At 49.3% G+C, this 15,808-nt stretch overlaps 1 protein-coding gene and 1 long non-coding RNA gene across 2 annotated transcripts; both read right to left on the bottom strand.

The window, feature by feature from the left end:
• Nucleotides 1-307: 307 nt before the first annotated feature.
• On the bottom strand, nt 308-1,343 carry LOC127909444 (uncharacterized). The gene is made up of 3 exons (XR_008071117.1): nt 1,300-1,343; nt 1,156-1,203; nt 308-387 (listed from the first exon to the last, which is right to left on the bottom strand). It is a non-coding gene; the product is annotated as an uncharacterized LOC127909444 (long non-coding RNA).
• A 1,541-nt stretch (nt 1,344-2,884) lies between these two features.
• On the bottom strand, nt 2,885-7,351 carry LOC127909441 (uncharacterized). The gene is made up of 2 exons (XM_052470961.1): nt 5,284-7,351; nt 2,885-3,027 (listed from the first exon to the last, which is right to left on the bottom strand). Exon 1 carries the CDS (start codon nt 7,331-7,333, stop codon nt 6,434-6,436), a length of 900 nt encoding a protein of 299 aa, XP_052326921.1. The 5' UTR covers nt 7,334-7,351; the 3' UTR covers nt 2,885-3,027; nt 5,284-6,433.
• Nucleotides 7,352-15,808: the final 8,457 nt, after the last annotated feature.

Below are 15,808 nucleotides of genomic sequence, written 5' to 3'. Positions count from 1 at the left end.
CACCTGTCCAGTCATTTAATAAACCATACAGACTTCAGCCATGGCAGACACCTATCCAGTCATTTAATAAACCGTACAGACTTCAGCCATGGCAGACACCTGTCTACTCATTTAATAAACCGTACTGACTTCAGCCATGGCAGACACCTGTCTACTCATTTAATAAACCGTACTGACTTCAGCCATGGCAGACACCTGTCTACTCATTTAATAAACCATACTGATTTCAGCCATGGCAGACACCTGTCTACTCATTTAATAAACCGTACAGACTTCAGCCATGGCAGACACCTGTCTACTCATTTAATAAACCTTACTGACTTCAGCCATGGCAGACACCTGTCTACTCATTTAATAAACCGTACTGATTTCAGCCATGGCAGACACCTGTCTACTCATTTAATAAACCGTACAGACTTCAGCCATGGCAGACACCTGTCTACTCATTTAATAAACCGTACTGACTTCAGCCATGGCAGACACCTGTCTACTCATTTAATAGACCGTACAGACTTCAGCCATGGCAGACACCTGTCCAATCATTTAATAAACCATACAGACTTCAGCCATGGCAGACACCTGTCCAATCATTTAATAAACCATACAGACTTCAGCCATGGCAGACACCTGTCCAGTCATTTAATAAACCATACTGACTTCAGCCATGGCAGACACCTGTCTACTCATTTAATAAACCATACAGACTTCAGCCATGGCAGACACCTGTCCAGTCATTTAATAAACCATACAGACTTCAGCCATGGCAGACACCTGTCTACTCATTTAATAAACCGTACAGACTTCAGCCATGGCAGACACCTGTCCAATCATTTAATAAACCATACAGACTTCAGCCATGGCAGACTCCTGTCTACTCATTTAATAAACCGTACAGACTTCAGCCATGGCAGACACCTGTCCAGTCATTTAATAAACCATACAGACTTCAGCCATGGCAGACACCTGTCCAGTCATTTAATAAACCATACAGACTTCAGCCATGGCAGACACCTGTCCAGTCATTTAATAAACCGTACAGACTTCAGCCATGGCAGACACCTGTCTACTCATTTAATAAACCGTACTGACTTCAGCCATGGCAGACACCTGTCTACTCATTTAATAAACCGTACTGACTTCAGCCATGGCAGACACCTGTCTACTCATTTAATAAACCATACTGATTTCAGCCATGGCAGACACCTGTCTACTAATTTAATAAACCGTACAGACTTCAGCCATGGCAGACACCTGTCTACTCATTTAATAAACCGTACTGACTTCAGCCATGGCAGACACCTGTCTACTCATTTAATAAACCGTACAGACTTCAGCCATGGCAGACATCTGTCCAATCATTTAATAAACCGTACAGACTTCAGCCATGGCAGACACCTGTCCAGTCATTTAATAAACCATACAGACTTCAGCCATGGCAGACACCTGTCTACTCATTTAATAGACCGTACAGACTTCAGCCATGGCAGACACCTGTCCAATCATTTAATAAACCATACAGACTTCAGCCATGGCAGACACCTGTCCAGTCATTTAATAAACCATACTGACTTCAGCCATGGCAGACACCTGTCTACTCATTTAATAAACCGTACAGACTTCAGCCATGGCAGACACCTGTCCAGTCATTTAATAAACCATACAGACTTCAGCAATGGCAGACACCTGTCTACTCATTTAATAAACCATACAGACTTCAGCCATGGCAGACACCTGTCCAATCATTTAATAAACCATACAGACTTCAGCCATGGCAGACTCCTGTCTACTCATTTAATAAACCGTACAGACTTCAGCCATGGCAGCCACATGTCCAGTCATTTAATAAACCATACAGACTTCAGCCATGGCAGACACCTGTCCAATCATTTAATAAACCATACAGACTTCAGCCATGGCAGACACCTGTCCAATCATTTAATAAACCATACAGACTTCAGCCATGGCAGACACCTGTCCAGTCATTTAATAAACCGTACAGACTTCAGCCATGGCAGACACCTGTCTACTCATTTAATAGACCGTACAGACTTCAGCAATGGCAGACACATGTCCAGTCATTTAATAAACCATACAGACTTCAGCCATGGCAGACACCTGTCCAATCATTTAATAAACCATACAGACTTCAGCCATGGCAGACACCTGTCCAATCATTTAATAAACCATACAGACTTCAGCCATGGCAGACACCTGTCCAGTCATTTAATAAACCGTACAGACTTCAGCCATGGCAGACACCTGTCTACTCATTTAATAGACCGTACAGACTTCAGCAATGGCAGACACATGTCCAGTCATTTAATAAACCATACAGACTTCAGCCATGGCAGACTCCTGTCTACTCATTTAATAAACCATACAGACTTCAGCCATGGCAGACACCTGTCCAGTCATTTAATAAACCATACAGACTTCAGCCATGGCAGACACCTGTCCAGTCATTTAATAAACCATACAGACTTCAGCCATGGCAGACTCCTGTCCAGTCATTTAATAAACCATACAGACTTCAGCCATGGCAGACTCCTGTCCAGTCATTTAATAAATCATACAGACTTCAGCCATGGCAGACACCTGTCCAGTCATTTAATAAACCATACAGACTTCAGCCATGGCAGACTCCTGTCCAGTCATTTAATAAACCATACAGACTTCAGCCATGGCAGACACCTGTCCAGTCATTTAATAAACCATACAGACTTCAGCCATGGCAGACACCTGTCCAGTCATTTAATAAACCATACAGACTTCAGCCATGGCAGACACCTGTCCAGTCATTTAATAAACCATACAGACTTCAGCCATGGCAGACACCTGTCTACTCATTTAATAAACCGTACAGACTTCAGCCATGGCAGACACCTGTCCAATCATTTAATAAACCATACAGACTTCAGCCATGGCAGACTCCTGTCTACTCATTTAATAAACCGTACAGACTTCAGCCATGGCAGACACCTGTCCAGTCATTTAATAAACCATACAGACTTCAGCCATGGCAGACACCTGTCCAGTCATGTAATAAACCATACAGACTTCAGCCATGGCAGACACCTATCCAGTCATTTAATAAACCGTACAGACTTCAGCCATGGCAGACACCTGTCTACTCATTTAATAAACCGTACTGACTTCAGCCATGGCAGACACCTGTCTACTCATTTAATAAACCGTACTGACTTCAGCCATGGCAGACACCTGTCTACTCATTTAATAAACCATACTGATTTCAGCCATGGCAGACACCTGTCTACTCATTTAATAAACCGTACAGACTTCAGCCATGGCAGACACCTGTCTACTCATTTAATAAACCTTACTGACTTCAGCCATGGCAGACACCTGTCTACTCATTTAATAAACCGTACTGATTTCAGCCATGGCAGACACCTGTCTACTCATTTAATAAACCGTACAGACTTCAGCCATGGCAGACACCTGTCTACTCATTTAATAAACCGTACTGACTTCAGCCATGGCAGACACCTGTCTACTCATTTAATAGACCGTACAGACTTCAGCCATGGCAGACACCTGTCCAATCATTTAATAAACCATACAGACTTCAGCCATGGCAGACACCTGTCCAATCATTTAATAAACCATACAGACTTCAGCCATGGCAGACACCTGTCCAGTCATTTAATAAACCATACTGACTTCAGCCATGGCAGACACCTGTCTACTCATTTAATAAACCATACAGACTTCAGCCATGGCAGACACCTGTCCAGTCATTTAATAAACCATACAGACTTCAGCCATGGCAGACACCTGTCTACTCATTTAATAAACCGTACAGACTTCAGCCATGGCAGACACCTGTCCAATCATTTAATAAACCATACAGACTTCAGCCATGGCAGACTCCTGTCTACTCATTTAATAAACCGTACAGACTTCAGCCATGGCAGACACCTGTCCAGTCATTTAATAAACCATACAGACTTCAGCCATGGCAGACACCTGTCCAGTCATTTAATAAACCATACAGACTTCAGCCATGGCAGACACCTGTCCAGTCATTTAATAAACCGTACAGACTTCAGCCATGGCAGACACCTGTCTACTCATTTAATAAACCGTACTGACTTCAGCCATGGCAGACACCTGTCTACTCATTTAATAAACCGTACTGACTTCAGCCATGGCAGACACCTGTCTACTCATTTAATAAACCATACTGATTTCAGCCATGGCAGACACCTGTCTACTAATTTAATAAACCGTACAGACTTCAGCCATGGCAGACACCTGTCTACTCATTTAATAAACCGTACTGACTTCAGCCATGGCAGACACCTGTCTACTCATTTAATAAACCGTACAGACTTCAGCCATGGCAGACATCTGTCCAATCATTTAATAAACCGTACAGACTTCAGCCATGGCAGACACCTGTCCAGTCATTTAATAAACCATACAGACTTCAGCCATGGCAGACACCTGTCTACTCATTTAATAGACCGTACAGACTTCAGCCATGGCAGACACCTGTCCAATCATTTAATAAACCATACAGACTTCAGCCATGGCAGACACCTGTCCAGTCATTTAATAAACCATACTGACTTCAGCCATGGCAGACACCTGTCTACTCATTTAATAAACCGTACAGACTTCAGCCATGGCAGACACCTGTCCAGTCATTTAATAAACCATACAGACTTCAGCAATGGCAGACACCTGTCTACTCATTTAATAAACCATACAGACTTCAGCCATGGCAGACACCTGTCCAATCATTTAATAAACCATACAGACTTCAGCCATGGCAGACTCCTGTCTACTCATTTAATAAACCGTACAGACTTCAGCCATGGCAGACACATGTCCAGTCATTTAATAAACCATACAGACTTCAGCCATGGCAGACACCTGTCCAATCATTTAATAAACCATACAGACTTCAGCCATGGCAGACACCTGTCCAATCATTTAATAAACCATACAGACTTCAGCCATGGCAGACACCTGTCCAGTCATTTAATAAACCGTACAGACTTCAGCCATGGCAGACACCTGTCTACTCATTTAATAGACCGTACAGACTTCAGCAATGGCAGACACATGTCCAGTCATTTAATAAACCATACAGACTTCAGCCATGGCAGACACCTGTCCAGTCATTTAATAAACCATACTGACTTCAGCCATGGCAGACACCTGTCTACTCATTTAATAAACCGTACAGACTTCAGCCATGGCAGACACCTGTCCAGTCATTTAATAAACCATACAGACTTCAGCAATGGCAGACACCTGTCCAGTCATTTAATAAACCATACAGACTTCAGCCATGGCAGACTCCTGTCCAGTCATTTAATAAACCATACAGACTTCAGCCATGGCAGACACCTGTCCAGTCATTTAATAAACCATACAGACTTCAGCCATGGCAGACACCTGTCCAGTCATTTAATAAACCATACAGACTTCAGCCATGGCAGACACCTGTCCAGTCATTTAATAAACCCAGAGAACTGCTCCCATTATCATATACTGTAGAACATTTCATATCGATTGTTTTGGATTCATACAGTTGAAGTCAGAAGTTTACATACATCTTAGCCAAAGACATTTAAACTCAGTTTTTCACAATTCCTGACATTTAATTATAGTAAAAAAATGTTCACCACATTTTTTTAAGAATGTGGAATGTCAGAATAATAGTTGAGAGAATGATTTATTTAAACTTTTCACATTCCCAGTGGATCAGAAGATTACATGCTACCAAATACTTATTGAGTGTATTACCTTTAAATTGTTTAACTTGGTTCAAACGTTTTGGGTAGCCTTCCACAAACTTCCACAAGTTGGGTGAATTTTGGTCTATTCTTCCTGACAGAGCTGTAACTGAGCCAGGTTTGTAGGCCTCCTTGCTTGCTCTCGCTTTTTCAGTTCTGCCCACAGATTTTCGATAGGATTGAGGTCAGGGATTTGTGATACCTTGACTTTGTTGTCCTTAAGCCATTTTGCCACAACTTTGGAAGTATGCTTGGGGTCATTGTCCATTTGGAAGACCCATTTGCGACCAACTTCCTGACTGATGTCTTCAGATGTTGCTTCAATATATCCACATATTTTCCTACCTCATCATGCCATCTATTTTGTGAAGTGCACCAGTCCCTCCTGCAGCAAAGCACTCCCACAACATGATGCTGCCATCCCTATGCTTCATTGTTGGGATGGTGTTCTTTGGCTTGCCAGCCTCCCCCTTTTTCCTCCAAAGATAATGATGGTCATTATGGCCAAACAATTCTACTTTTGTTTCATCAGACCAGAGGACATTTCTCCAAAAAGTACAATCTTTGTCCCCACGTGCAGTAGTCTGGCTTTTTTATGGCGGTTTTGGAGCAGTGGCTTCTTCCTTTCAGAGCAGCCTTTCAGGTTATGTTGATATAGGATTGTTTTACTGTGATATAGATAATTGTGTACCTGTTTCCTCCAGCATCTTCACAAGGTCCTTTTGTTGTTGTTCTGGGATTGATTTGCCCTTTTCGCACCAAAGTAAGTTAATCTCTAGGAGACAAAACGTGTCTCCTTCCTGAGGGGTATGACGGCTGCGTAGTCCCATGTTGTTTATCTCCAGGAGACAGAACGCGTCTCCTTCCTGAGCGGTATGACGGCTGCGTGGTCCCATGTTGTTCATCTCCAGGAGACAGAACGCGTCTCCTTCCTGAGTGGTATGACGGCTGCGTGGTCCCATGTTGTTCATCTCCAGGAGACAGAACGCGTCTCCTTCCTGAGCGGTATGACGGCTGCGTGGTCCCATGTTGTTCATCTCTAGGAGACAGAACGCGTCTCCTTCCTGAGCGGTATGACGGCTGCGTGGTCCCATGTTGTTCATCTCTAGGAGACAGAACGCGTCTCCTTCCTGAGTGGTATGACGGCTGAGTGGTCCCATGTTGTTCATCTCTAGGAGACAGAACGCGTCTCCTTCCTGAGCGGTATGACGGCTGCGTGGTCCCATGTTGTTCATCTCTAGGAGACAGAACGCATCTCCTTCCTGAGTGGTATGACGGCTGAGTGGTCCCATGTTGTTCATCTCTAGGAGACAGAACGCGTCTCCCTCCTGAGCGGTATGACGGCTGCGTGGTCCCATGTTGTTCATCTCTAGGAGACAGAACGCGTCTCCTTCCTGAGCGGTATGATGGCTGCGTGGTCCCATGTTGTTCATCTCTAGGAGACAGAACGCATCTCCTTCCTGAGCGGTATGACGGCTGCGTGGTCCCATGTTGTTCATCTCTAGGAGACAAAACGTGTCTCCTTCCTGAGCGGTATGACGGCTGCGTGGTCCCATGTTGTTCATCTCCAGGAGACAGAACGCGTCTCCTTCCTGAGCGGTATGACGGCTGCGTGGTCCCATGTTGTTTATCTCCAGGAGACAGAACGCATCTCCTTCCTGAGCGGTATGACGGCTGAGTGGTCCCATGTTGTTCATCTCCAGGAGACAGAACGCGTCTCCTTCCTGAGTGGTATGTATGATGGCTGAGTGGTCCCATGTTGTTCATCTCTAGGAGACAGAACGCGTCTCCTTCCTGAGCGGTATGACGGCTGCGTGGTCCCATGTTGTTCATCTCCAGGAGACAGAACGCGTCTCCTTCCTGAGCGGTATGATGGCTGAGTGGTCCCATGTTGTTCATCTCTAGGAGACAGAACGCGTCTCCTTCCTGAGCGGTATGACGGCTGCGTGGTCCCATGTTGTTCATCTCCAGGAGACAGAATGCGTCTCCTTCCTGAGCGGTATGACGGCTGAGTGGTCCCATGTTGTTCATCTCCAGGAGACAGAACGCATCTCCTTCCTGAGTGGTATGACGGCTGCGTGGTCCCATGTTGTTCATCTCCAGGAGACAGAATGCGTCTCCTTCCTGAGCGGTATGACGGCTGAGTGGTCCCATGTTGTTCATCTCCAGGAGACAGAACGCGTCTCCTTCCTGAGTGGTATGTATGATGGCTGAGTGGTCCCATGTTGTTCATCTCTAGGAGACAGAACGCGTCTCCTTCCTGAGCGGTATGACGGCTGCGTGGTCCCATGTTGTTCATCTCCAGGAGACAGAACGCGTCTCCTTCCTGAGCGGTATGATGGCTGAGTGGTCCCATGTTGTTCATCTCTAGGAGACAGAACGCGTCTCCTTCCTGAGCGGTATGACGGCTGCGTGGTCCCATGTTGTTCATCTCCAGGAGACAGAATGCGTCTCCTTCCTGAGCGGTATGACGGCTGAGTGGTCCCATGTTGTTCATCTCCAGGAGACAGAACGCATCTCCTTCCTGAGTGGTATGACGGCTGCGTGGTCCCATGTTGTTCATCTCCAGGAGACAGAATGCGTCTCCTTCCTGAGCGGTATGACGGCTGAGTGGTCCCATGTTGTTCATCTCCAGGAGACAGAACGCGTCTCCTTCCTGAGCGGTATGACGGCTGCGTGGTCCCATGTTGTTCATCTCCAGGAGACAGAACGCGTCTCCTTCCTGAGCGGTATGATGGCTGAGTGGTCCCATGTTGTTCATCTCTAGGAGACAGAACCCGTCTCCTTCCTGAGCGGTATGACGGCTGCGTGGTCCCATGTTGTTCATCTCCAGGAGACAGAATGCGTCTCCTTCCTGAGCGGTATGACGGCTGAGTGGTCCCATGTTGTTCATCTCCAGGAGACAGAACGCATCTCCTTCCTGAGTGGTATGACGGCTGCGTGGTCCCATGTTGTTCATCTCCAGGAGACAGAATGCGTCTCCTTCCTGAGCGGTATGACGGCTGAGTGGTCCCATGTTGTTCATCTCCAGGAGACAGAACGCATCTCCTTCCTGAGTGGTATGACGGCTGAGTGGTCCCATGTTGTTCATCTCCAGGAGACAGAATGCGTCTCCTTCCTGAGCGGTTTGACGGCTGAGTGGTCCCATGTTGTTCATCTCCAGGAGACAGAACGCGTCTCCTTCCTGAGCGGTACGACGGCTGAGTGGTCCCATGTTGTTCATCTCCAGGAGACAGAACGCATCTCCTTCCTGAGTGGTATGACGGCTGAGTGGTCCCATGTTGTTCATCTCCAGGAGACAGAACGCGTCTCCTTCCTGAGCGGTACGACGGCTGAGTGGTCCCATGTTGTTCATCTCCAGGAGACAGAATGCGTCTCCTTCCTGAGCGGTATGACGGCTGAGTGGTCCCATGTTGTTCATCTCCAGGAGACAGAACGCATCTCCTTCCTGAGTGGTATGACGGCTGAGTGGTCCCATGTTGTTCATCTCCAGGAGACAGAATGCGTCTCCTTCCTGAGCGGTATGACGGCTGCGTGGTCCCATGTTGTTCATCTCCAGGAGACAGAATGCGTCTCCTTCCTGAGTGGTATGATGGCTGCGTGGTCCCATGTTGTTTATACTTGCGTACTATTGTTTGTACAGATGAACGTGGTCCCTTCAGGCGTTTGGAAATTACTACCAAGGATGAACCAGACTTGTGGAGGTCCACAATTTATTTGCTGAGGTCTTGGCTGATTTATTTTGAGTTTCCCATGATGTCAAGCAAAGAGGAACTGAGTTTGAAGGTAGGCCTTGAAATACATCCACAGGTACACCTACAATTGACACAAATTACGTCAATTAGCCTATCAGAAGCTTCTAAAGCCATGACATCATTTTCTGGAATTTTCCAAACTGTTTAAAGGCACAGTCAAATCACGTTACAATTTTTTTTGTAATAACGTCATCTATTAACCTTTAATAACAAAACCAAAATGACATTAATTTTCATATTCCATCTATCGTCATGACCACCATTGTGGCTGACGAAAACAATTGTTCCAAAGTCCCTTTATTTCATGTTTAATGTTCTGAGGCTGGTTCTCCATAGTGACAGGGCAAAGGAATTTGTCTGTGGCCTGAGATTTACCAGGGGCGTGAGGGGTCATAAAACCCCAACATCTTCAGACCCCTAGATCTGTCCTCCTCTGTTGGGGTTGAGAGATAATCTGTACGGTTGTGGTCTCCTGTAACCTGACCTGATCAGGACAGTCATGACAAGACCGATAACCATTATAAACCCATTGCTGCTATCTTGAGGTGTTTGGGTGCTTATTGACTCATGGTGTCCCTTAAGCCTCTTGGCCAAGTCCCTTATCTCCTTCCCTATCCCTTATCTCCTTCCCTTATCCCTACTCTGTGAGAATGGGGACGGTTCTAAGAGATCCAGAGGAAAGTCCCTGACCAGGGTCCTCTAACCAAATACAGTAAGGTCCACTTGACCAGGACATCACCCTTTAAGGTTTTACTAGAGATAAACACAGGTTATGACAACATTGGACCATTTGGTTGTTATTGTAACTCAATATTTTATCAATTGTTTCTCCACAGATGAACATTACCATAAATCAGCCTGATCTGACTTACTGAGTGAGTATCTACTACTGCAAAGCCTAGTGCACTGGTACAGGGAATAGGGTGCCTGTTCAGACAAACCAAATGTAGTGCACTGGTACAGGGAATAGGGTGCCTGTTCAGACAAACCAAATGTAGTGCACTGGTACAGGGAATAGGGTGCCTGTTCAGACCAAATTTAGTGCACTGTTGCAGGGAATAGGGTGCCTGTTCAGACCAAATGTAGTGCACTGGTACAGGGAAGACCCAGCAGAAACAACAAGATAAGTCACACAGAGCTACAGCGTTCAGCATGACAGTGAAGGCAACGCCTCCATGGCTTGGTAGATGATTCCAATCCGGTCATGTACCGCTCTCTTGGAAATGTATTCATCTAGCTTCGTGACAAAGAAGGCCACAAGTAGGCCATAGATGAGGTTCTGGGACAGATGCATCAGGACACATCCAGTCTTGAGACAGGTTCCTCACAGTCCTACAGAAAGAGAAAGCGAGAGGTTAGAAAGGAGGACTGAGCCAAACAGTAAATCAGGAGGTGCCATCATGCTACCACATCATAGGCTACTATACCCTCAGAAATGAACCATATTTATTTCCATTCATAATCAATAGCAGTACAGCAGATACAATAGATTGAGGTGAGTTAGCAAGCCAAGTGCGACAGAGAAGTTTAACCTCTGACCTAAGAAGCACAGCCAGTTTGGCCAGGCTGTTGGGCGACTATTTGCTCTTGAGTTTGTCGGTCCTCTTGCAGCTCTGCTTAATCTGTCCCAGCATGCTCCTTTAGATCTTTGAGTCCTGATAGGACGAGGTGATATTGTGCATGTAGCTGTAGGTGGTGGTCTCTCTCACTGCAGCGCGTGTCCTCTGACGTCAGATCCTCTGTAGGTGGTGGTCTCTCTCACTGCAGCGTGTGTCCACTGATGTCAGATCCACTGTAGGTGGTGGTCTCTCACTGCAGCGCGTGTCCTCTGACGTCAGATCCCACTGTAGGTGGTGGTCTCTCACTGCAGCGTGTGTCCTCTGACGTCAGATCCCACTGTAGGTGGTGGTCTCTCACTGCAGCGCGTGTCCTCTGACGTCAGATCCACTGTAGGTGGTGGTGTCTCTCACTGCAGCGCGTGTCCTCTGACGTCAGATCCACTGTAGGTGGTGGTCTCTCTCACAGCAGCGCGTGTCCTCTGACGTCAGATCCACTGTGGGTGGTGGTCTCTCTCACTGCAGTGCGTGTCCACTGATGTCAGATCCACTGTAGGTGGTGGTCTCTCTCACTGCAGCGTGTGTCCTCTGACGTCAGATCCTCTGTAGGTGGTGGTCTCTCTCACTGCAGCGCGTGTCCACTGACGTCAGATCCACTGTGGGTGGTGGTCTCTCTCACAGCAGCGCGTGTCCTCTGACGTCAGATCCACTGTGGGTGGTGGTCTCTCTCACTGCAGTGCGTGTCCACTGATGTCAGATCCACTGTAGGTGGTGGTCTCTCTCACTGCAGCGTGTGTCCTCTGACGTCAGATCCACTGTAGGTGGTGGTCTCTCTCACAGCAGCGCGTGTCCTCTGACGTCAGATCCACTGTGGGTGGTCGTCTCTCTCACTGCAGTGCGTGTCCACTGATGTCAGATCCACTGTAGGTGGTGGTCTCTCTCACTGCAGCGTGTGTCCTCTGACGTCAGATCCACTGTAGGTGGTGGTCTCTCACTGCAGCGTGTGTCCTCTGACGTCAGATCCCACTGTAGGTGGTGGTCTCTCACTGCAGCGCGTGTCCTCTGATGTCAGATCCACTGTAGGTGGTGGTGTCTCTCACTGCAGCGCGTGTCCTCTGACGTCAGATCCACTGTAGGTGGTGGTCTCTCTCACTGCAGCGCGTGTCCTCTGACGTCAGATCCACTGTAGGTGGTGGTCTCTCTCACTGCAGCACGTGTCCTCTGACGTCAGATCCACTGTAGGTGGTGGTCTCTCTCACTGCAGCGTGTGTCCTCTGACGTCAGATCCACTGTAGGTGGTGGTGTCTCTCACTGCAGCGCGTGTCCTCTGACGTCAGATCCACTGTAGGTGGTGGTCTCTCTCACTGCAGCGCGTGTCCTCTGACGTCAGTTCCCACTGTAGGTGGTGGTCTCTCTCACTGCAGCGCGTGTCCTCTGACGTCAGATCCACTGTAGGTGGTGGTCTCTCTCACTGCAGCGTGTGTCCTCTGACGTCAGATCCACTGTAGGTGGTGGTGTCTCTCACTGCAGCGCGTGTCCTCTGACGTCAGATCCACTGTAGGTGGTGGTCTCTCTCACTGCAGCGCGTGTCCTCTGACGTCAGATCCACTGTAGGTGGTGGTCTCTCTCACTGCAGCGCGTGTCCTCTGACGTCAGATCCACTGTAGGTGGTGGTGTCTCTCACTGCAGCGCGTGTCCTCTGATGTCAGATCCACTGCATGTGGTGGTCTCTCTCACTGCAGCGTGTGTCCTCTGACGTCAGATCCCACTGTAGGTGGTGGTCTCTCTCACTGCAGCGCGTGTCCACTGATGTCAGATCCACTGTAGGTGGTGGTCTCTCTCACTGCAGCGTGTGTCCTCTGACGTCAGATCCTCTGTAGGTGGTGGTCTCTCTCACTGCAGCGCGTGTCCTCTGACGTCAGATCCACTGTAGGTGGTGGTCTCTCTCACTGCAGCGTGTGTCCTCTGACGTCAGATCCACTGTAGGTGGTGGTGTCTCTCACTGCAGCGTGTGTCCTCTGACGTCAGATCCACTGTAGGTGGTGGTCTCTCTCACTGCAGCGCGTCCTCTGACGTCAGATCCACTGTAGGTGGTGGTGTATCTCACTGCAGCGCGTGTCCTCTGACGTCAGATCCACTGTAGGTGGTGGTCTCTCTCACTGCAGTACGTGTCCTCTGACGTCAGATCCCACTGTAGGTGGTGGTCTCTCACTGCAGCGCGTGTCCTCTGACGTCAGATCCCACTGTAGGTGGTGGTCTCTCTCACTGCAGCGCGTGTCCTCTGACGTCAGATCCCACTGTAGGTGGTGGTCTCTCTCACTGCAGCGCGTGTCCTCTGACGTCAGTTCCCACTGTAGGTGGTGGTCTCTCTCCCTGCAGCGCGTGTCCTCTGACGTCAGATCCACTGTAGGTGGTGGTCTCTCTCACTGCAGCGTGTGTTCTCTGACGTCAGATCCCACTGTAGGTGGTGGTCTCTCTCACTGCAGCGCGTGTCCTCTGACGTCAGATCCACTGTAGGTGGTGGTCTCTCTCACTGCAGCGTGTCCTCTGACGTCAGATCCACTGTAGGTGGTGGTCTCTCTCACTGCAGCGCGTGTCCTCTGACGTCAGATCCACTGTAGGTGGTGGTCTCTCTCACTGCAGCGTGTGTCCTCTGACGTCAGATCCCACTGTAGGTGGTGGTCTCTCTCACTGCAGCGCGTGTCCACTGATGTCAGATCCACTGTAGGTGGTGGTCTCTCTCACTGCAGCGCGTGTCCTCTGACGTCAGATCCCACTGTAGGTGGTTGTCTCTCTCACTGCAGCGCGTGTCCTCTGATGTCAGATCCACTGTAGGTGGTGGTCTCTCTCACTGCAGCGTGTGTCCTCTGACGTCAGATCCACTGTGGGTGGTGGTCTCTCTCACTGCAGCGCGTGTCCACTGATGTCAGATCCACTGTGGGTGGTGGTCTCTCTCACTGCAGCGTGTCCTCTGATGTCAGATCCACTGAAGGTGGTGGTCTCTCTCACTGCAGCGGGTGTCCTCTGACATCAGATCCACTGTAGGTGGTGGTCTCTCTCACTGCAGCGCGTGTCCTCTGACGTCAGATCCACTGTAGGTGGTGGTCTCTCTCACTGCAGCGCGTGTCCTCTGACGTCAGATCCACTGTGGGTGGTGGTCTCTCTCACTGCAGCGCGTGTCCACTGATGTCAGATCCACTGTGGGTGGTGGTCTCTCTCACTGCAGCGCGTGTCCTCTGACGTCAGATCCCACTGTAGGTGGTGGTCTCTCTCACTGCAGCTCGTGTCCTCTGACGTCATATCCACTGTAGGTGGAGGTCTCTCTCACTGCAGTGCGTGTCCTCTGACGTTAGATCCCACTGTAGGTGGTGGTCTCTCTTACTGCAGCGTGTGTCCACTGATGTCAGATCCACTGTAGGTGGTGGTCTCTCTCACTGCAGCGTGTGTCCTCTGACGTCAGATCCTCTGTAGGTGGTGGTCTCTCTCACTGCAGCGCGTGTCCTCTGACGTCAGATCCACTGTAGGTGGTGGTCTCTCTCACTGCAGCGTGTGTCCTCTGACGTCAGATCCACTGTAGGTGGTGGTGTCTCTCACTGCAGCGTGTGTCCTCTGACGTCAGATCCACTGTAGGTGGTGGTCTCTCTCACTGCAGCGCGTCCTCTGACGTCAGATCCACTGTAGGTGGTGGTGTATCTCACTGCAGCGCGTGTCCTCTGACGTCAGATCCACTGTAGGTGGTGGTCTCTCTCACTGCAGTACGTGTCCTCTGACGTCAGATCCCACTGTAGGTGGTGGTCTCTCACTGCAGCGCGTGTCCTCTGACGTCAGATCCCACTGTAGGTGGTGGTCTCTCTCACTGCAGCGCGTGTCCTCTGACGTCAGATCCCACTGTAGGTGGTGGTCTCTCTCACTGCAGCGCGTGTCCTCTGACGTCAGTTCCCACTGTAGGTGGTGGTCTCTCTCACTGCAGCGCGTGTCCTCTGACGTCAGATCCACTGTAGGTGGTGGTCTCTCTCACTGCAGCGTGTGTACTCTGACGTCAGATCCCACTGTAGGTGGTGGTCTCTCTCACTGCAGCGCGTGTCCTCTGACGTCAGATCCACTGTAGGTGGTGGTCTCTCTCACTGCAGCGCGTGTCCTCTGACGTCAGATCCACTGTAGGTGGTGGTCTCTCTCACTGCAGCGCGTGTCCTCTGACGTCAGATCCACTGTAGGTGGTGGTCTCTCTCACTGCAGCGTGTGTCCTCTGACGTCAGATCCCACTGTAGGTGGTGGTCTCTCTCACTGCAGCGCGTGTCCACTGATGTCAGATCCACTGTAGGTGGTGGTCTCTCTCACTGCAGCGCGTGTCCTCTGACGTCAGATCCCACTGTAGGTGGTTGTCTCTCTCACTGCAGCGCGTGTCCTCTGATGTCAGATCCACTGTAGGTGGTGGTCTCTCTCACTGCAGCGTGTGTCCTCTGACGTCAGATCCACTGTGGGTGGTGGTCTCTCTCACTGCAGCGCGTGTCCACTGATGTCAGATCCACTGTGGGTGGTGGTCTCTCTCACTGCAGCGCGTGTCCTCTGATGTCAGATCCACTGAAGGTGGTGGTCTCTCTCACTGCAGCGGGTGTCCTCTGACATCAGATCCACTGTAGGTGGTGGTCTCTCTCACTGCAGCGCGTGTCCTCTGACGTCAGATCCACTGTAGGTGGTGGTCTCTCTCACTGCAGCGCGTGTCCTCTGA

The sequence above is a fragment of the Oncorhynchus keta genome, chromosome 2 (genome assembly GCF_023373465.1).
Source record: "Oncorhynchus keta strain PuntledgeMale-10-30-2019 chromosome 2, Oket_V2, whole genome shotgun sequence".
Taxonomy (NCBI): domain Eukaryota; kingdom Metazoa; phylum Chordata; class Actinopteri; order Salmoniformes; family Salmonidae; genus Oncorhynchus; species Oncorhynchus keta.
The sequence above is the reverse complement of the archived record's forward strand: the minus strand, read 5'-3'. Positions and strand labels throughout refer to the sequence as shown.